Source organism: Hakea prostrata, chromosome 10 (assembly GCF_041222555.1).
Source record: "Hakea prostrata isolate BN-2017 chromosome 10, UWA_Hpros_2, whole genome shotgun sequence".
Taxonomy (NCBI): domain Eukaryota; kingdom Viridiplantae; phylum Streptophyta; class Magnoliopsida; order Proteales; family Proteaceae; genus Hakea; species Hakea prostrata.
This window is the reverse complement of record NC_142609.1, coordinates 4,626,050-4,648,683: the sequence shown is the minus strand read 5'-3', so window position 1 is coordinate 4,648,683 and position 22,634 is coordinate 4,626,050. Positions and strand designations below refer to the sequence as shown.

The window sequence follows — 22,634 nt, the reverse complement described above, 5'->3', positions numbered from 1 at the left end:
AAATTAAAAACAATGTTATCCTTAAAATCAGGGTGAAGGAAAATTCTTTCTCACCATAGGTTAACCCAAGTAAAGCCAAAAATCATGCAACATCAATATCTAAAAGGATCATTGAACAATGCCTAATGGTCAAAAAGATTCCAATTTTTATTCTAACTTATATGAGCTAATAATGACCAATAGCTTCGTACCAAAAAAAAAAAAAAAAAATGACCAATAGCTAGTTGGATGATTGGATCTAGACAAATTAATCCAACGGTTCAATCGAACCGGTCTCACGTGATAAATTTATTTCTCATTGGTCAATAATGGTGAGCCGAAGTTGAACCATCTTTGTCTTTTTTCTTTTTCGTTTTCTTTTTTTATTCAAAAAGAAACATCATTGTCTACATGACATAACCCCAACTGTGGCAAAGGTTTACGTGTCAAACCCAAAGGTAACACGTGGATTGAAAACAAAATTTTGTTATAGATAGTGGTACACGTGTGGTTTCATCTGTTCATCACTTGATAAGTCCAAAAGAGGTATGACCCTCGTGTTCCACCTTAATTAGTAGTCAAAAGCTAAAATAAAGATCTCTTACGCTAAAGAAGAGGGAAAGATAATACTGATTAGTATAAAACAATTATGTTTAGTTGCATTTAATATATAATTACATTATTACATCAATAATCTAATCGACATAACAACCAAAGTGCATGGGAAAAATTGACGTGACGTCCACATCGGACCCACCATATATTGTGGTAACATGCCACGTCTCATTCTTCATCATCATTAATGAGAGATATTAGGTATGAGATTAAGGTTTTAAAAGTTGAAATCAGACCGGCTGAATTTGCCAATTTGAACCAAAACCCACCGGGTTGCAAAATCGAATTAGGGCATCAAGTCGGTTTTGATCTAAGTCAACCAAAATGTTCACTTTGACTTAGACTACAAGGGTGTGGTTATGTCAAATTCGATACAGAGAACTTTATATTCAGTCATGTTCCTTTGATTGGTTATTAGAGCCCTGTTCAGTCATGTCTTTTCCACTATATAAATGAATTTGTTTTCTACGAAGAAAAACCCTTTTTTAAGATTTAGCCATGTTTAGGAAAACATAAAGATTCTCGATTAGATGTTAGAGTCGGATGAGCTCAATCCCAACTCTTGCTAATTGTAATTGATAAAGAATCCACCATTATAAATTGGAATCATCCGAGATTGAATCTTGATTATGGCCACGTCACATAATTGGTGATTGAATTAGTTATTGTCAAATTTGTTACAGGGAACTTTAGATTCGATCAATGATTATTAGAGACCAGCTTGGCCACGTCTTTTGTACCATTTGAATGAATTTACTTTCTACCACAAAAAAAAAAGAACCTTAGATTCAACCCTCATTTAGGAAAACATAATGATGCTCGATCGATTTGATTCTCAATCAAATGCAGAAGTCCGATGAGCTCAATCTCAGGTCTTTTGGAGGATTGACTTTTGAATTCATTTATCAACACTCAAGAGTTGACCCTATGTGGTGGAGAAGTATGAGAGAAGCAAATACCTCTCTGTCCACAAGTGGAGGATCCAGTCTCCTCGTCTAATTGAGCTGATCCGGTTCCGGTTCCGGTTCATCACTGTAACCCTACATTGGTCCGTTCCAGTACCTAAACCCGGTTGGATTCCCCAATCCACTTTCTCGCCGACAATAAACAAAGAAAAATCTTTAATTGAAAATCTCAACTTTAGACTTTTATCCGGATCGTTAAATAATATGGTTGTCACTGTCAATCTCGTTTTTGATCAAAATCCCTACTTTTGAAATTTCTTCTTTTTGGACTGGATTCTAATTATGTGTTAAACAGAGATTTGTTTGTTTGTGTGGCTAAAAATTCTCATCAATGCCTTTCTCTATCAAAATTTCAGGTTCAGTTTTGCAGTTTACATACAAACACGACTTCTTCAGTCTCATCAATTCCTTGTAGTTGTTCAAGTATTACTCACCTGAGAGCTTGAGATGTCAAGTGTTAATAACCAGAGAGCTTTGACAAGCATTAATGGAAGAAGAGAAGAAGATGAAGGTGATGATATGGTTATCAGAGACATCCACCCCTTGACACCTCCGCCGCAGCCGCCACTGCCACCACCGCCAAACAGAGCTCACAGAACCGATTCTTGGGAAATTGGTAGCAACATCTCCGGCGAGAATTTCACCACCATGAGTCGAGAATTCAATGCTTTAGTACTTGCAGGAGCGACGATCGGCGATTCTAACAGTGAATTTGATCATCAAGGTGGTCACAGCTCCAGCAACACCCTTCTTGCCAGGATTAGAGAAGATGATGAGAATCCAACAGAGGAAACAAACCCATTAGCTATTGTCCCAGATAACTCTAATACTCCATTAAATCATGCTTCTTCTTCTGCTGCTGGGTTCAATAATGGGTCTTCTTCTTCTGCAAATGGTGGGCTTATTGAAGAAATAGCATCTCTGCAAATGGTGAAGAAAGGGGAGATTGAATCAAAGATATCAGCATGGCAGACGGCTAAGGTTGCAAAGATCAACAACAGATTCAAGAGAGAAGATGCCATCATCAATGGTTGTGAGAATGAACAAGTGCAGAAGGCTCAATCTAGTTTGAAGAAAGTTGAGGTATGAACAAGCCTGTTAATTTCAAACTTAACCCATTAGTTCTGGGTTTAAAAGATTGGTACCCAAGTGAAGATTTTGCCATATTTGATGCTTTTGGTTCTTGATTTCTCTTTTTGCAGAGGAAGCTGGAGGAGAAGAGGGCTAAAGCTGTAGAGAAAATGAGAAACGAGGTGGCAAAGGCACATAGAAAGGCAGAGGAGAAGAGGGCTTCAGCTGAAGCTAGGAGAGGAACAAAAGTGGCAAAGATCCTTGAGATAGCTAATTTGATGAGGGCCATTGGAAGGGCTCCTACCAAACGTTCCTTCTTCTGATTAAGTCCTTAATTACATAAACTTATGTCCATAGATTTTCAAAGATTAAATTTCATATGGAGCACCTGCTGCTTTTGATTTTTGAAGGGTGCCCTTATCAGTTTCGTGACAAAATGTTTGTGACTGATTTTATGTGTGTTGGTAGATGTAGGATTTTCGTTCAAAACTTTCAAGTTGATGGACATTTTTGTTACATCATGATGCATGTACATTTCTTTAGCTTAATAAATACTTGTTTTGAGTTAAATTTCTGGGTTTGAGATTTTCAAGAGTGTAAAGTTGCAGAAGCCTAGTTTCTCTCTTGAAATATGATTATCATTAATGGAAGTTGGATCACAGAATTGCTGTTAAAGCAGCTTTAAGTGACTAACTAGTGGTCACTAGCCTAATCAAGTCGATCCTGGACCAGTTATTATCAGATTCCATGACTTGTGGAGATGGATCTGAACTGGGTTTTCTGATGATTAGCTGCTCAGTGATTTAATGACTTAATTACAGGGTAAAGCTGACTTTAAAATATTAAAATCCGGTTTTGCTAGATGGTCTGGAACATGCCTTGTATTGTGACCAGGTGTATACAATGTGAAGATCGATGACAAGGGCTATCCAACCTAAACTCTAGTCATGACTTCCGATTTAAGAATGAATTGTGTACCCACTTTGCTTAGACTTTTTTTTCCAACCAACCTATCCAACTTTCACTGCCCCCACACTTCTACCCCAGAATGCTGGGAGCCATTCTTGAAGCTGACACCACTCGAATGGAGAACTACCTCATCAAGTCTCAAACCATCCTCGAGCCATTAATGCCTCCAGAAAAGCATCGATCGGCCATTAATTACCAATAATACACCTGCAATTATTGACACTTAACCTACAACACTGCTCATACCCCTCTATAATTGAGTGTCAACAGAAGTAGTTGCAATAGCATTCATCATTTTTGGACGAAAAAAAAAAGCATTCATCATTACTGTCATGTATCTGGGCAAAAACACCTTAGCCCACAAAAAGTCTTTAGGGAGAAACCGAAATCCCAACACAAGCTTCATTAAGCAACTCTAAATTTCTAAGCCCAGCCCTCCCTCTTCCTTAGGAGCACAAAGCATATCCCACATAACAAGGTGTAATTTCTTGTGACTTGCCTTGTCTCCTCACAAAACCGCGAGCAAGCTTCTCCACCTTTTGCGAGATGCCTCTTTAGGATAGGGCAAACTTGCATAGAATAATAGGGAATAGACATAAACACTGACTCAGCAAGAGTAACCAACCCACAAAGGAGAGAGTGTTCACCTTCCACGAAGCCAGCCGGTCCTTCACCTTCTAAACAATGTAGCTGAACCTCCTTTTTTTAGACTTACCACCTCCAATTGGAACACACGAGTAATGGCCAAGCTTGCAAATAAAAGAACTTTTTACGTGTAACTCACTTAAGTTGGGGTAAAACTTTTGTTGTCTCCTTTAACAAGATTACATTACATTCAATTCAATTCAGTATTACATGTAACGTAAAATTAATCTTAGTTAGTTTCAATTAAATCTCAAAATAAAATAATAAAAATACTCTCCTAATATTAATTTACTGAACTATCCTTGTATCACATCTCATACCCAATCCTTAGGTGGGTAGAGAGATTCTGCATTCACATGTGAAGGTTAGGTATGGGATGAGATACAATGGTAGTTTAGTAAATCGATATTAGAAATGTATTTTTTGATCATCGAAGAGTTGCTCAGAGTCAATGATGACAGACACCTCTTAGTATAGAGCTCATTGGTTCGGCTTTTTTTATATACAGGGAAATTGGGGATGATGATATCGCACATGACACCGACAAAGGTTGAATCCACGAGGCCCCGCCCTATCGTGGTGAGAAGTGAGATTCTCAACCATTTCAGTAAATGAATTTTATTTTGACCTTTCTTTCAGTCATTTTATTAGACACTTTACCCTTCACCCTGTTTCCCTGTTTCCCCTACCTTACCTTCAGAGCCATCACCATTCACCTCCACCACCCTTCCTTCAAAGACCTCTACCTAGATGTCTGGAGTCTGGATCTGAGCCTACTTCTACCCTGCAAATCGACCTCTCACCAGTACCTTAACCTCCCACCTTGAGGCCCCTACACCTTCAAACCCACTTGAAGTGAATCCCTAATACTGCAATCCCTTATTGCCAATGTACCAGAATCATCGCTGAGAAACTCTTCTGATTTGTGTGCCAAAGAGTCCTTTTCTTGTTCATTCTATAGGGCCTAAAAATTTCCTGAGAAAGGGGATCGCAATGTTGCACAACACATTGGATGGGTGGAGTTCCAGGGGAGGTTGGGATGAAATTACATGGCTGGGCAGAGTGGTGGAAGAAGAATTTAAGAATAAGAAGTTGGAGGAGAAAAAACTGGTCTCGTTGAATGAGTTATTGTACAGTTATTCCTCCATTGGTTTCTGGAAAGAGAAGCAATAGTAGTAGAATAAATTTATCCACAATGATCCTTCAAAGAAAGCAAGTCATACAAGGAATTATGGGGTCCCTGGGGATAAGTCAAACATTGACTTCAAATTACAGGTTTCAGCGGCAGCTGGGGAGGCTAGAACCGGGTTGACTTAAAATTACACGTCTCTTTAAGGTTTAGGACAGAGACAAGAGAAGATAGAAAAGGTGATGGAAGAATCAGACGCAGAGGAACAGTTTGAGATGGTTGAAAACGGTTCCAGTGATTCCGACAACGATACTCTGCCCTGGGTTTGTTTCTAGCTCACTCATCTGATTCAGTATCTTAGATTTACTTTTCGTTTTCAAATGGAAGCAATGACAATCTGACTCCTCATTTTAATTGTCAATGGAATGAATACTGGTTTGATCCTTTACATTAGGCCTTTCTGATGAGATGGATTTTTTTTAGTATAGAGAGTAGAAAGGATGCATGCCATTAGAAATTTATAAAATGAAATGGCACAAATCTGTCAACTTGGTCATATTTAACTTTGACAGTCATCATCCTCGGATGATTTCTGTGATGGTATCTGATGAATTATCCATAATGTTCTCCATCCCAACTCTAAACTACCGCTGACACTGTGTTTTTGCTTATTTTCAACTCATGAGGGGTGCATATTTGTTGCTAAGAGTGTAACTCATGCAGAACAATGGGTTTCCATTCATACGGAATGGAAATGTTTATTGAGGGGTCTCTCTTGAAAGGGGTTTTGTGGGCTATAATTTTTCAAAATTTTGAGTAAGCTTTGGTCTTTTGAGAATTTTGTGGTAGTGAAGCTAGTGTTTTTTCAATGCAAATGATAAGAAATTTTAAGCCAATAATGTAGGGCAGCAAGTCCTTTTATTTCTACCATAAGGAAGCAGTAAGTTTGCCTTTTTTCATCGGCTACTGTTCATGAGTTATCAAGGAAAAAGGTTCTTGCCTCAGAAATCCAGGACCAGTATTGGTATCTGGTATTGCATCCTTTCAAGAAGCTGATGCATATGAGCTCGTTTTATCAGCCTGCTTTATGGTTATCATCTCCTTAATAGGCGGTTCTCAGTGTGTTGCTTACCTATTTGAACTTGTTATGCCTCTGTATCTAAATTTTGATTGAGCCTATTTGCATGAAGTGCAAGTTAGGAACCCTGGGCAATAATCTAGTTAGCTACTTAACTGAGTTATTTAACACAAAGAACATCAATTACACTCCCCCAGTGCATCATGACAGGACAAAACACAGCCAGCATTTCATAGAGGAGAAGATTGACTTTGGTTCCATTTGTACTACTTTTGTTCATAGTTGATAAAGCTGCTTACTTCTTTACCAGGGGTCTTCTTCCTCATCAGTTTAGTACTTTGTTTTGCAAAGTGTATAACATTTATTCTCTAGCTTAAGGGGTATTTTTAGAATTATGTACTAAGGGTATTTTAGGACAGGCATATTACTTAGTGTCTTGCATATAATTTTCCTGTTTTCCTTTTACCTCCCTAGGGAAGTCCAAGTAATAACAAGTCATATTATTTGTGAAGGAAATAGGTCTAAGACTGAAATGAAGTCCTTGTCTTGTTCTTTGAGACAGCGTCAGCTTTATTCTTTTAGTATAACACTTCTCTAAGTTTTTTTTCTTTTTTAACATTTTTATTTACTTATATTTAAATTCTTCCTTTCTGATTTCTTCATGATGTTTATGTTTCAGAAACAATCTGCTGGGAAGGATGTATTTCAGTTGTTTGCTGAGAAGTTGAGGGACCATAAGGATCTAGAATCTAGATGGGCTGTTTTACAGGAAACGCGGGTGGAGTATTTCAGAGGGAAGGGTTTTGTTAGCTTCTTGAAAGCCCATCCAGAGCTAAGAGAAATACTGGAGTCTGATAAAAATTTGGAAGTGGATGAGATTGTCAACGTTCTTCTGAGAAAGAGTCTTTTAGTGAGATGTGATCGTGTAGTGAAAACTGTACGGCCTGGGATGAAGAAGTTATCAACCTGGCCAGCTCATTTAGAGTTACACCTCGTATGTTCTCTTCTCTATATTGCTGCTTTTGTTTAAGTGTTTCGTCATCCAAGTGGCCTTACCATCTGGAGCTCTAGAGATCCTGATTTTACTGATTCAGCCTTCTTGTTGGACTTTCCTAGGGAGACTTAGTTCAGATACACCTCATGTTGCTTCTTAACAGATAGGAAGTCTGTAGTATTTTGACCTCTGTTGACCCAAGTGGATCTGGGTTTTTTGTTAGGTTTGTAACTTGATGAATTTTTTTTCATCTTAACATATTCATCACATGGGCATATGTGTTTGGCTGCTTGAGCCCACTGTCTATGTTTTCTGGTCTGCATTTTCTAATGTTTCTGTTTTTGAAGAGACGGTGTACCTATTACATAAATCCAAATAAATCATGCTCTTCTCTATGCAGATTGTATGATTTATTTTTTGATTCTATACCTTTTTAGGTTGGGATAATTTTGGAACGTCACTGACCATGTCTCTATTAGACGTGCAAAAAGATGGTCAGACTTTCCATGTTACTAATAAATGCTAGGATGCAGACTCATGGTTGTCCACGTGGGAGTGGTTGGGGTTGCACAACTTGTGAACTAAGATTACTGCTTAGAGTGGCGATGTGAAGAAAAAAGGGGGGAAAACAAAAACGTTGCAGGCTCCCATTGATGCAGTCTGCGTATGGTTAACTCTTGCCTGAGTTGCCTCTACATGTGTACAAACTAATGAACTAAGATGTTGTCAATAATTGTTCAAGTGAGTTATTGTCAACTTAATTCAATTCAAGAGCTTCACATTCTCTCTATTTGTATGTTACACATGCCGATGTTGGTTGGATGTCTGAATGGATCATATTTTTACTTGTAACTTATTCTTCTCAATTGTTCTTTGCTCAGGATCAAGTTTTTTCCGATAATGATGTTTTCTTTGCATGGACATTTATGAAACGACAACCTCTGCGGCAGACAATTCTTTCATTTTCCGGGGCTGTGTTGATTCTAGTACTAGGCTTGTTTCCCACATTTCCTCGTTGGTGCCAGATTCTAATTGTCTACACCTACGCTGGGGCTCTTCTACTCTTGCTCTTTGGTAAGTTTTGGAGTTTCTAGAAATTTTGAGGTTGACTTTTGCATTATTTCATGTTTTGATGAAAAAATGACGAACATGGTTGCATGTTTTGCTTGGCCATTTTGGTTGTCAAATTGCCTTATTTTGGCCTAAAATTGAGGAAAATCATAATGAAGCATTTCTTATCTACATGAACCTTTGGATTGTAAGATGACACACCGATTTTGTTTGTACCTTAGGTTGGTAGTGTACTGGTGTCTGCTATACCGGGTTGTTTACTTCTCTAGTCTAGCCTATTGTTTGTGTAGTTTAGTATTGTAACATGTAACTAGGAAGCAAAAGACAAGAAAAAGAAGAGGAGGAGAACTTGATGCCCTAATAGAGCATTCAGTTGATTAGATGGACTCCTTCAACATACATATATCTATATATGTGTTGAGTAGGCAGCAAGGAAACAAGACAAAGCCTCAAATTGGGAAGTTCTACCTTAAAATGCATTTATCATCCCAATGAGATGTTCGAGGAGCACATAGAAATTGCGTTAGAACACTAACAGGGAAAGCAATGTCCGGTTGAGTTATAGTCAAATAATGAGTCCTATTGCAGGCAGTCTCCTTTTTATAAACCTAAGTTAATTAGAAGATTCAGTAGTAGGAGTTTATAATAGTACTCCTAACTACCCAACTTATCACAAATTACAACTATACACAAAAAGATCAAAAAGAAGAAGATAAAAAATCACAAAGAAACCCAAGATACCAAACTTAGACCATAATGCCCCTAGTTCCCAAGAAAAGGAAACTAATTTCTGAAGTTTGGCTCAGATCCAATGGTATGATCTGACATTTATAATATTCTATTAGAGATAGGTTACTAAATTAGGGTTCCAGAACAGAAACAACCTCAGTTTATGATATATAATATAGTATCAAATGAGAGTGATCAACAGCTACCAAATCAAGTAATAGCTACACAGTAAGCTATCAAGCTAAAACAAAATCATAAATGTTTAACTGAAAAGAGGAATTAGATGAGGGAGTTACAAATGGTCATATAATGGAGGTGATGCAGATCTGAAGATCTACTACATCTGCAAGAAGAAGAACAGAAAGTAGTTTAAGTATGATACTATGCACCATTTTCTCTAGTTTTTGGTAAGACTGTCTTTTGCTTTGGTTGTTTCATTGAACTGGATTTGGTTGTCTGAAGCAGTGTTCAATTTAAGTGATCATGTGATCCTCATGGCCTCAAATTACCTATTTGTGGGTAATTAGGACACTGGACCTGCCCCATGATTTGTCAAGGGAGGTTGTGCTTACTTGCTGTCTTGTTTTCTTAGTGTAACCAGACTACGTTCTAAGACCTATCATGAATGAAGCCTAGAATTGTGAGAGGAGGCACCCTCGCATATTTAAAATTTGCCCTTGCAAGTTGCTGCTGCTGCTGACATTGTTCTATCCTGGAGACTGAAAGCTAGTTAAAGTAGCCCTAGATTGAATAGGATCAACTAGGGGCCAGTCTTCTAGGATCTCGATCCAAAGGTTAGAAGAAGGATTTGGGTTAGATGATTAGAAGGAGCTCTTGGGAAAGAGAAGAGAAGAAGAGAAGAAATCAGAATTGGGATAGCAATCCCATTTGTACTGCCACACAGCACCAAAATTTTTATAAAAAAAGACATTATTAATTCAAATCATCTCTAATTGGTGGGGAATGCATTATATATATAGACCTTTAAGAACTCCTAATTTGGCTCATCAAAGGACTCCCAGTCATTCTGAAAGACTCAAAAAGGTAAATAGAATCAAAACAGACTTCTATATAATTATTAGTTATCCTAATCTTGCTCAAACACTAACTCAAATATTGAAATTAACTACTAATCCCGTTTACTAACATTACCAACACTTTATGGGCTTATAAATTAGGTCCATTACATTAGTAAATCCAAAAATAAGAAGCCTAATATCTGTAGATCCCAACCATAGGCTAAAATAAAGTATTCTAAGGCCAAATTGACCCACTTGGACATTCTGAACTGCACCACTAGTGTTTGATCTAAGTTTGGTTGGCATCCTGTGAGATCCAACCAACTTGTTGATGCTGTGAGTCCCATTACTCTGTTAAGTTTGAATTAAAGTTGCTGCTTTAACTCAGTTGAATAACACCTTCAAGTTTTTGATAAAGATTCAAGTACTTGTTCTAGTTCTTCCAGTGCAACTACAATGAATTAATCTTGATACTGTTTCTAACCTTCCCAGTCCCAAGCCCTGGCTTCTTCCTCTGCTATTTTTATTATCCACAAATGCTAAATAACTCACCTTTACTTCACCAGAAAAACCAGTCCATTCCACTGGTTCTTGAAACTGGAAAGCAACCATAGATAACATGAATGATAGTTATGCTTGTTGTACACAAAGCTTATAAAAGGATGTGTAAGAAATTGCAATTTATAACCACCAATATTAATTATGGAACTTGTCTTTCCATGGAATAATCATCTCCCTCTTATTTTTGTTCAACATGCCACCATTATTTGAGGTACATATTGGCTGCCAAATATTCATCCTTTCTGACAATGTGTAATGCTAGGGTTATTGATGGACTGAGTATGGATTGTACACGAATAAAATGTGATTCAATTATTCCATTACTGGTTATGGATATCCTTAAGTGGGTGCGGATATGAATTTAATTTGGATTTTTGAGTTTGCTTACGTCATTTGTGTAACCTAGAACTTCCTCCCTTAGGTGATGGGATTCACTCTCATTAATCCATCTCTCTCTATTGTCACAGTCTTATAATTCTTATTTCCTCATTCCTCCCTTAAATGGTCAATTTTCTATTATTATTTGGATAACTATTCGGAAGGTTGTCTCAGCACGTCGATCAAGTAGTGACTTGTTGAACGTTTGATCACGGGTTTAAGTCTTGGAAATAGCCTTTCTGGTAACAGGGGTAAGGCTGCATAAATCTGACCCTCCCCATAACTTGCTAAATGCTGGAGCCTTGTGCGCCGGGTATGACCTTTTGAATTGGATATCTATTTGGATCAGATAAATCTTTTCGCTGATTATTTGAGTTTTTTCCCCCAGATACGCCTGAACGAGTACAAACCGAAATAAAATTCAGATTTTCATATCTGTTTCTACATCCCTAGCCAGGGGCTTCCTCGTCATCCAACCTATCATTGGTGGAAATTGCAAGACACTGCTATCACTTACAGAATTGATGTTTTGAATGAGCCTATAGACAAGGAAAGGAATTCGGCCTCTCTCATAGTTTATATGGCAACACAAAGCAACTTTTGTTTCTTAGCGTCTCTAGGGCTCTAGCAGAAATTCAAGATGTCAAGAAAGAAGATCTGTCATCAGGAGAGAAATGCAAATTATAACTCATCACCTATGTAGTACATATTTGACAGTTATAATATAGATGAATATTTTTGTTTCATCTGGTTAAACAGAATCATTTGTCTCTCTCACATGGACCCCGCCTCTAATCCTTCTATTTTCTCTCCTTTTTCTTCCCTCCTTGGCCCCTTCACCCCCCCCCCCGGTTCAAATCTCCCTGAATCCTCTTCTCCTCTCGCTCATCTCTCTTGGGCCCACCTACATGGGCCCCCCTGCTCAACCTAACCTCCCCCTTCTTCCACACAAGGCCCAATCCTTATCTCTTCTCCCCCCTTTCCTCCTTCTGAGCCCAACCCTTCTAATGGGTCTCCCTCCACTCCAAACCTTAATCCCTCTTCCTCTTTTATCCTTCCCTCCAATCTAGGGATTTCTAAATTCCTTACAAGTTTGGTCAGCCGAATTGTCTCCACTTGTTCCCCTACTCCCCGGTCGTCCTTGTTGAGCACCATTCGGCCTCTCTTTCCCCGTCCCCTTGACTTCTATTGAGCATTAAGTGACTACTCTTGATTCTCCTTTGTCGTTTGCAAGTGGTGGGCCCACTAATCTGGAGGTCCTTGGAGGGCTTGCTTTCCCACTCCAACCATGGAAGATTCGGGCTTTATTTTGGAAAGTGTGGATCCTGATCGTGTCGGTTGCAGGAAAGCAATCGCTCCACTAAGGGATGCCACAATTTGGATGGAGATGTCATTGTTGAGTTCAAGTCTCATCGAAAAAAGAAGAAAACGCTAGGGGCAAAAATTAGTTTCCGGTCTAGCCCTTTTGGCATTGGCAGTTTATTCCTTTTTAGTTTTGTTGCTTAGGTAGGTAACTTGTTGGCTTTGTTTGGGTTAACCCTTGCTTTTGCTCATATTTCCTTCCTGTTCCTCCCCCTCTCTTTCCTTCGGCAATGAAGTCTTTTGTTGGAAATGCCATATCAGCATTGCCCCATCATTGTCACATCAGCAGCCTTCATTGGTTTTGACGATAACAAACACAAAGTACTAATTTTACATTGAATTGTGCATCCTTAGACGAAGCCAAGTGCAACGGAACAAGCCCAACTCAACATTGGATGTCCAAGCCCAAGTGAAGACCAAGTCAAGTCAAACATGAGGACAGAGCCAAGTTGGACATAAGGACTTGATGCTTAAATCATAAGAAGATTCAAGAAAGAAGATGAAGATCAAGTTAAGCTCAAGATGAAGATAGGACACACTTAGGGTCGAGGACACCTTATATGCACATAAATATATAAAGAGCAAATTGAACTGACACCCCAAAATGGAGGCCTTAAAGCACTGACACCCGACTTTATGTTTAAAAAGCACAGAGACCCCAAAATTGGATTTTCATTGGATATATTTGTCAAATTTATCATTGAAATAGTTAAATCACTGTTTATTTTCAAAAATATTCCTATAATAAACAGTGTCTGAAAGGTTTTCAGTGACAAATTGGACAAATATATCCAATGAAAATCCAATTTTGGGGTCTCTGTGCTTTTTAAATATAAAGTGGGTCAGTGCTTTAAGGCCTCCATTTTGGGTGCCAATGCAATTTGCTCATATATAAAACATGTGTGTCATGTCATTAGATGGCCTAGGACATGCTAACAGAGTCTATGTGGATATAGGATTGGTTAGGAGGACCAAAATCCCTTGGAAAATGCAAGAATAGGCTTGTTGTCCTGAGAACAGATTGCAATTGATGCAGTCACAGTGACCAAACAAACCAGTCCATTTGGCCAAATGGTGCACCATCCTGAAACGGCACACCATCTTGTCCCAAACAATGCACTGTTTGGACCACCCATAGCCCAACAGTTATATTCCAATGGCTATATATGCCCAACCAACGCACCATTTCAATCAGAATATGATTGTTTTCTAGCCATTAGGACTTGGACCAAGGGGCTTTAACGCACTCTATTTAAGCCTAATTACGCCCATTTGAGCTACTCTACGAAGTGCAACTAATTATACACTCACATACATTCTCAAGCTCGCAAAATCTGTTGAGAAAGTTGATTGTGGTAAAATAGCTTGGATTGATCAATGTGATCCCAAGCCTTCTATTTATAATAAAGTGAAAATAACACTATTACATAAATACCCTTACTTGGGGCAATAGGAAATAGAAAATTACATAAACGACAAGTCCTAATAGAATTGAACCAACACTCCCCCTTAAGTTGAGGCACAGATATATGCCCAACTTGCCGACAATAGGAATTCCTTCAAACCCTTGGTGAAAACATCAGCCACTTGGTCTCCAGACCTCACAAAAGGTATGCAAATCAGCCCTTCTTCTAGCTTTCCTTTGACAAAAAATATATAAATTTCAATGTGCTTAGTTAGATCATGTTGCACAAGATTATTGGCAATAGTAATGGCAGCCTTGTTGTTACAATATAACATTATAGGGCTTGGAACTTGAACTCCAATATCTTCTAGCAGACTTTTCAACCATAGTAGCTCACAAACTCCACGAGCCATAGTTATATACTCAACTTCTGTACTAGATAAAGCTACCACATTATGTTTCTCACTCCTCAAAGTAATGAGATTCCCCTCCAACAAAGGTATAGTAACTTGAAAATTGACTTCCTGTCAAGAGACCCAACCTAGTCTGCATTAGTGTATGCTTTTACCCATAGATTATCAATGGGTGACAAAAGTATTCTTTTTCCAGGAGTTCCCTTCAAATACTGCAATATTCTTGTGATAGTCTTCATATGAGCTGAATTTGGATCATGCATGAACTAGCTCACTATCCCCACGACATAAGCAATGTTTGGCCTGGTGTGAGACAAGTAAATAAGCTTCCCTACCAGCCTTTGATATCTTCCTTTATCCATTGGTTCTCCCTCCTCCTTAAATTTATCTCCAGGCTCAATAGGGGTGTTAATTACTTTACACCCCAACATTCCCACTTCTAATAATAATTTAGAACATACTTCCTGAGGGATAGGTATATACCTTTCTTTAATCGAGCTACCTCAATTCCTAGGAAGTACTGTAACTACCCCAGATCTTTAATCTCAAACTCTTTGCTAAGGAAGTCCTTTAACCTTGTATTGCCTCACCATCATTCTCTTTGATGACAATATCATCTACATAAAAAATGACAAGTGCGATATTAGTCGCTGACTTCTTCACAACCGGTGAATGATCAACATTACTTTGCTTGTACTCAATAGAGGTCATTGCCTTCTGAAGGCATCCAAACTAGCATCTATGAGATTATTTCAACCCATAAATTGACCTGTTCAGTTGATAAACTTCCCTTGCAGTATTCGCATCAGAGAAACTATGTGTGATCTTTATATAAACTTTCTCCTCCAACTCCCCATGCAAGAAGGCATTCTTTACATCTAGTTGGTGCAAGTTCTAGTCTTTGTTCATAGCTATAGACAACAAAACTTTAACCATGTTCAATTTTGTAGCAAAGGCAAAAGTCTCCTGATAACCAATCCCATAGGTTTGGGTAAAACCCTTTACAACTAGTCTGGCATTCAACCTATTGACCGATCCATAGATATTTTGTTTAACCACAAATACCCATTTACAACCTAGGTTTTTATTCCTAAAGGAAGTGTAACTAACTTCCAAATATCATTTTTCTTCATTACCTGCATTTCTTTATTATAACTGCCTTCCATCTCTTATCAGCATAGGCTTCCTGCCAACTTTTAGGAACAGAAACAGATGATAGAGATGACATAAAAACACGGTAAGAGTCAGACAAAGAGCTATAAGAAACATGTTTAACTGTGAGATGCTGAGTACAAGATCTAACTCCTTTTCTAATAGTAATAGGAAGATTGAAAGAAGATACCTCAGGGGGAATAATAGAATCTGATTTTGGAGCAAGGGACTGAAGTGGTAATATGTCACCTTGCTCCACCTACATTGATCGATTTTAATTCTTCCTTTGAAATTCTATTCAATCTTATTTTAAAAGACCTCAACAATGTGCCTCACAGGAGTGGTCTCCCCCTGACTAGGTTCTTCACATGGTTCAAAAAACGGAGGGGGAGAATTAGAGTCCTTAGGTATACTAGTTGAAAGTCTCGCCTTGGTCAGGAAACTCTTTCTGAACTCCTAAGTTGTGTTGTGGTGGTGTGTGACAGTCTATGGTATGGTAGGAAAATTCAGAGTTGGAAAGAACGCCTCTCCTCTAGGATTTCCCCCCTGGAGAAGTGTATAGTGAGGGCAAAACTCATTAAAAATCACATCTATGGACACAAAGGTTTTCTTAAAAGGGGGATGATAACATTTGTACCTCTTCTGAGTAGCAGAATACCCAAAAACATGTAGTGTAGGCTATGGGAAGCTAGCTTACTCTGATGGGTTGTGATTTTGGCATGGAATAAAAAAGGAAGAGTTTTGCTAGAAAATCTCATTAGGACATTTAAAACCAAGTATCCTACTAGGCATCCTATTCATAAGGTAAGAGACAGTGAGAATAACATCACTTCAATATTGGTCAGGGACATTCATAGCAATCATAATAGAACGGACTATCTTTAATAGATGCCAGTTCTTCCTTTCGGTAACCCCATTTTGGGCAACTGTATCAACACAATTAGTCTGGGTGTATTATACCAGTGTCAAATGGACATCTCTTAAATTCACCATCTATTGGGTTTGGTTCGTTGGGTCAATGGGTTCAGTTCAATGGGGGTTCAATCGATGGTTTTAAAAGAGGCAGAGGAAGGCGGAAGCATGGTGATGGGCGGTAGCAGAGTGTTCTTTCCTCCTTTTTTCTCTTCTTTTTTTTTTTTTTTTTTTTTTTTTTTGTGGTTTTTTCTGGTGTGATGGTTCTGGTTGAGGTGATAGATGGAAAGGTGTTACGCAGGTCAGGCAATGGAAATGCAGCTCGATGGGATCTCTGAGATGGGTTCTGACTGTGCCAGAAGAGCAAGTCTTTGCGATAAGGTTCTGGTGAAGAAGAATATGTGATAGAGTGCAACGATGAGTTTTGGTTGTAGATGTAGTAGCAATGGTGGTGGAAGATCTTCCTTAGGTAGAGTCAATCTCTCTGTTTTCCCTCTCTTCTCTTTTTTTCTTCCCTAATCGATCTTTGGCTTTGATACCATGTTTAGAAAGACAATTGTGGTAGAATAGCTTGGATTGATTAGCGTGATCCCAAGCCCTCTTTTTATAATAAAGTGGAAATAACATTATTATATAAATACCCTTACTTGAACAATAGAAAATAGAAAATTACATGAACCAAAACTCCTAATATAATTGAACTCCTAACAGAACTCAACCAACAAAATCCCTTGTGTTATTGCCTCTCACTCATATCTACTCCTTGAAGGTCATTCCAAGGAGAGAAAGCGAACATCGAGAATCAAAATTGAGGTGATTGAAGGCATTTTGGGCATAGTCTGTCACATCCCCCCAGCCGGTACCCTAACTGGCATACCCGGGAGTGTGATCCACAGCCCCGAAGATCAAGTATCGAGGAAATCATCCTCCCACATATACAATAACATAATCATAAACAGGAAATAATCAAGGTTTAAATATTATAAACAAAAGGTTTAACTCAAGAAATGAATAAATAATATAATCAGAGTGCGGAAAAATGATACCAGATATCCGAAGATATCAAAAGAAGTAAAGTGAGGCGGAAACTCACTCCACAAACGTAGCGGAATGCAGTATGAAAGTCAAAAAGGAAATAACAACTGAAACAAATGTACTAAGAAATAAACTAGGAACAATAGTCTTTTAGTCTATAGATAACGTCTTCATAAGTGTGGACTTCATCAACCCAATGAATCCTTTCTAACTCTATGCTGTTTTCAAAAGTAGTACACAGCTTGATCCGCCGGGGTATCATCAGAGTAATCTTGATCGTCGCCAGTACTTTGCGTGTAATACGCTTCATCTGCTTGCGCTTCACTGTACTGCTCGTCATAATAATCTGTACTTGCAGGATAATCTAATAGGAAAATATACAAAAAGGAATGAGTTTCGAAGAAACTCAGTAAGGCAAGTTAATCCATAACAGCATAGATAACATGTGACAAAACATAACATGATGCAATGCAATATGAAACAGGTAAAGTATGAATGCATCTAAACTCTATGTATGCTGGTCTCTATGGTAGACATGCTTTAAGTCATAGCACCGTACTTCTTCGGGTAGGTCAGTCACTCCCCCTCAGCCATCCTGGCATCTTGGGTCTGCCGGGTAATTGGGTAAAGTTCTCATCAAACCATGGTAGGGGATTTAGTCAACACACTCTCTCACAACCATTTGGCATAAGTACCGGCGCATGTCAAGGAAAAGCCTAGCCCAATGCAAGTCATCTAGTCAGTTATATCATCTCAGTTCCAGATACGTCCATTCCTCGTCCCTGACGATCCTTTCCGCTATCCTTCGTACTAGAGTCAGCGTATCATATGGCACCAACCAACTCGGAATACGGACTCATCAACCCTATCGGTTATCCACATATGGTAAACGTCAAGCTCTCATGTCCTCTCACGGGTTGGTTACCGGTCTTGAGCGCCCATGAGCCCAAGTCTAGCCATATGCAACCCTCCAATAAATGGCCCCCACAATATGATTCCCGTCCTCTCACGGGTTGGTTACCGGTCTTGAGCGCCCGTGAATCACATTGCTACCACGGGTCGTTCGGCCTCAATACCCTTCCGATTCGGGTCTGATATAACAGGGGTATATCCTAGCCAAACACTGCTAGACATCCCTAGGTATGACAACCAATGATTCGGGAAAGCGTCGATGGGCATCTTCGGAGAACATCCCATACTATTCCCTCCGATGTCCAAGGACACTCCCCAATCCCAAACCAAACTTAAGCAAACACATTCTCAGATCAGTCATGACATATACAACCAATAGTTCATCATATACAAGAGAATGTAAAAGCAAAATCAGATTAGGTAATAATAAGTAATTCATATAACATGAATAATGAAAAAGATAATATAAACAAGTGCTACTGTTCTCACAGTAAGAGATCAGAATTAAATTACAATAACAGTAAGTAATCTCATAGTTTCATAAGGTAGAAACCAGAGAACAAGCAATCTATGTAGTTAAGGAAATAACTGTCCTTACCTTGATTATCGAAGAAGGTGATCCAAAGATCAAAGTGAGCAACTCCAAACTTAGCAAATAAACTCCTAATAACCATAGATACAACATTAGGAAAGATGCCTAAAAGATCATAGAGCAAACGAATCAAATCGGGCGAAAAACGAAGCTACTGACTCCTTTGGTCGAGTGCTTGGTAGACTGGCCCAGTCGACCAAGCAAGTCAATACGGAATTGTACAGACTACTTTGGCCATAACTTCCTCGTTTGAAGTCGGATTGATCCGAAATTCGAAGGGGAACTTCCTAGGATGTATTAGAATCATATGGGAAGATAAAATCATTAAGTCATGGTAAAAATATGGGTTCTTGATTTAACCCAAGAAATTAGGGTTTCAACCTTTATGGCTCCCCAGGAAAGGTTATGATCACAGAATGAAAGGGAATTAATGATTTGCCAATTATAACAAGAAAATCATAGAAATTATAGTTTAGGTTACTAGAAATATTACCCATGAGGTTTCCCTCGCATGGGAGGTCACCAAAGTTTTCCAGAAATCAAGCAAGGGTTAGGGTTTCCAGAAAAATATACGGCTAGGGTTGAGATCATGATGATGATCATAGATCTCAAAGAAACGAAGGAGATCACGAAGGGATGGTTGCAAGGATGCAGCATCTACTTCTTGATCTCAATCAAGAACAAGATCGAAGAAAAGAAATTCGCAATGTTGAAGCGATTACTAACCTTGAATTGTAAGAACAGGGATGAGAGGCTTCAGATCTGCAGAGGAGTTTTCGAAATCACCAGAGAGAGTTTCGGAGAGGTGTTCTCACGTTCACAAAGTGTTTAGGAGGCAGCCGTAACAAAGAAATACGAAGTAGGGTTTAAATAAAAGTGAAAAACCCTAAAATTACAAATTCTCGGATTTCACACTCCTTTGGTCGAGTGCTTGGTCGAGTGGCCCACTCGACCAAGGAGTCAACCAAGGCAGACAGTAAGGAATAAACAGGGATTTGGAGGATCAAATGGGCTTTAAACCTTATGGGCTTTTGCATACACATCAAGTGACATGTCAAGTGTAAGGAAATACCTCCAAACCAAGTTAGATAATACTCCAAGTCCTTCAACTAATCTCATCTTCAGACAGCTGCAGCTTCCTTTCCAAATCTACACAGACATCCAAGTATGGAACTCCATCAACAACATCCATGGGTTCAAAGTCAAACACCATGTCTTCTACTGAGATGGCCCATAGTTGGCTTCTTCCTTTACTCCGGGTCTTCGGACCTAAAACCAACCGGGTTACCGGGTCAAGGTCAAGGTTAGGTTAGCGCTGGGTTTCACATAGTGACATGGTGCATGCATTCATTTGAGAATTCCATTCTCATTTGCATCACTCACTCAAGGGGTAAAGTGTCACACCCCTTGATAGGTGATATCTTACCTTGACTCTATAATTGTTGTATTATTAATTATAATCTAGGTGAATTATAATTGTTGAGGGTGCTCTTGCCCTAGGATAAACAAAGATTGTAGAAAGTGCTCTTGCCCTATTAGAACAAAGATTTAAATGGTGTTATTGCCCTTGACTAACAAAGATTTGTAAGGGTTTGATTTTCTATCCGTTGTATTGAAAGAGATCATTAGTGGAAATCTCTTTTGAGCCCAAGAGAGGAGTGGACACAGACTTGATAAGTCCAACAATTTTTTGCAAATTTTTGTGTTGTGGATTTATTGCAATTCTCTAGGGCCTGTTTGGTTACTTGAGTCTGTAGATTTCAAAAATCTAGAGATTTAAAAAATCTAGAGATTTCAAATCTATAGACTTCAAATCTCTGGAGCCATGGTTCATAAAATTAACTGTTTGGTTAGCTTGAGTTTTTGGAATGAAATTTGTAGATTTATCCTAAAAAAAACATTTATTGAATTATGGTTCAAATGTTTAACACTTTGATAGTATGTGTGGATTTCACCTCATACCCATAAATCTACAGATTCACGTTTTTAGTGTAAAAAGGTCGATCTCTAGATTTCATGAATCTAGGGATTCACACAACCAAACGGGTAACAATCTTCCAATTGTGAATCCAGAGATTTGAAATCTCTGGATTCACGTAACCATACAGGCCCTAAAGTTATTTTTAGATTTGCCAATATTGAATTTTCTATTAATCGAAGAATTTATATAATCCACTAAAGGTAACCTATTCACACACCCCCCCTTCTAGGTTACTTTAACATCTTTGTTTGTCCACAGAAGGAAAGGAAAAATGTCTCCATTTTAGAGAAAATTACTCCCCTTTTTAATGTTTGTATTGTATGGATCTGCTAAGCCGGTAACCTGAATTTTTGTTGACCATTGTGGTAAAATTGTTTTCTCAGGTTGTGTTGTTTCCTTCTCTCCTCATGTAATCCCCCCTACCCCCATTATTATCCCCAACTCCATATTTTTCCTGTTAAACTATTTTTCTTTTGGACATTCTCTTTTTTTGTGAACTGTTCTCACCATAAGAAAATTATTATTTTGTTCTATTATGTTATTTTCAGAGTGATTTTAGTCCATAGTTGCAATTGCTTTCTTATCTTATGTTCACAGTATGTTGAAACTTTGTTCGATGTTTTTTTTTTTTTTTTTTTTTGGTGGGGGGGGGTGTGTGAAGTAGATGAAACTATGGTTGTCTTATTTGTTTCTGTTTTCTTAAGCTCATTCCTTCATTTGCAGTTAGACCATTAATCTTTGGCACATTGTGGATTATCACTGGAAAACGTGTCTGGTTTCTCCCAAATATCTTTGGAAAAGAGGCAACACTGCAAGAATTATTCAGGTTTTGGCCCAAGAAGGATGAAGAGGAAAAGCCTAAGTGGACAGCAAGACTTTTTTATGCAATAGTGGCAGTGCTGGTCATCTTACTGCTAAGGAATGATGCTCCTCATGAGGCTTTTGGCAACGAGTAAGTCCTTAATCTTCTGAAATATCCATGCCTTAAGAAAAAGAAAGAAGCAGCTAAATATTTGAAATCAGGATTGCTACCATGAACACTTGATTGAGCTGGTCCAAAAATCTGAGTCTCAGATGGTCCCCAAGGAAATCATCAAATTGCTGTAAAAATTTGTCAAAATGTTTCTCTTTATTGCCCAATTCAGTGAGAGGCCATAAAATATCATCATTCAATCTCCTCAGCAAAAAATCTCAGCTTTTTTATGGCTATATCTTAGTTGGATGCTCTGTTTTGTTGGAACTGTCGTCTTAATTAACCAACTTCACTGCTTTTGTAGGTATGCAATCTGCGTATCATACGAGTGGCAGCTCAGCAGGTCCGTTCCAAACCTTGTTCAGTTTCTGGATTGATGGGTATGGATATAAGAATATGACGAATGAAATAAAGGCAAAGAAGAATTTGAGAGAAAGAAGAAGATTCTGAATTTGTTTTTGCTTTCTTTTTTAATTCTTTTCTTCCATTCCAATCATTCATCCTAAGGGTGTTAAAATGTAGGGATAATTACTATTGCCCCTTGTACTTTGATTTTATTACTACTATATCCTCTGTACTTTTCAAAATTACTAATCAAACCTTTAACTTTGTCTACAATTACTATTGCCCTCTACCGTTAAGTTCCGTTAGTTTGCTGATGATGTGACATCGTTATATTTTCTCAAAAATCCCA

At 38.4% G+C, this 22,634-nt stretch overlaps 2 protein-coding genes across 2 annotated transcripts; both read left to right on the top strand.

Annotated features, from left to right (window-relative positions):
* Positions 1-1,818: 1,818 nt before the first annotated feature.
* On the top strand, positions 1,819-3,461 carry LOC149001622 (remorin 4.1-like). Its single transcript, XM_089137426.1, has 2 exons — positions 1,819-2,642; positions 2,762-3,461. Exons 1-2 carry the CDS (start codon positions 2,007-2,009, stop codon positions 2,951-2,953), a joined length of 828 nt encoding a protein of 275 aa, XP_088993552.1. The 5' UTR covers positions 1,819-2,006; the 3' UTR covers positions 2,954-3,461.
* A 1,439-nt stretch (positions 3,462-4,900) lies between these two features.
* Positions 4,901-22,632, top strand: LOC149001621 (translocation protein sec62-like). The gene is made up of 5 exons (XM_089137993.1): positions 4,901-5,696; positions 7,131-7,445; positions 8,327-8,519; positions 21,691-21,919; positions 22,245-22,632. Exons 1-5 carry the CDS (start codon positions 5,616-5,618, stop codon positions 22,315-22,317), a joined length of 891 nt encoding a protein of 296 aa, XP_088994119.1. The 5' UTR covers positions 4,901-5,615; the 3' UTR covers positions 22,318-22,632.
* The last annotated feature ends 2 nt before the right edge of the window (positions 22,633-22,634 follow it).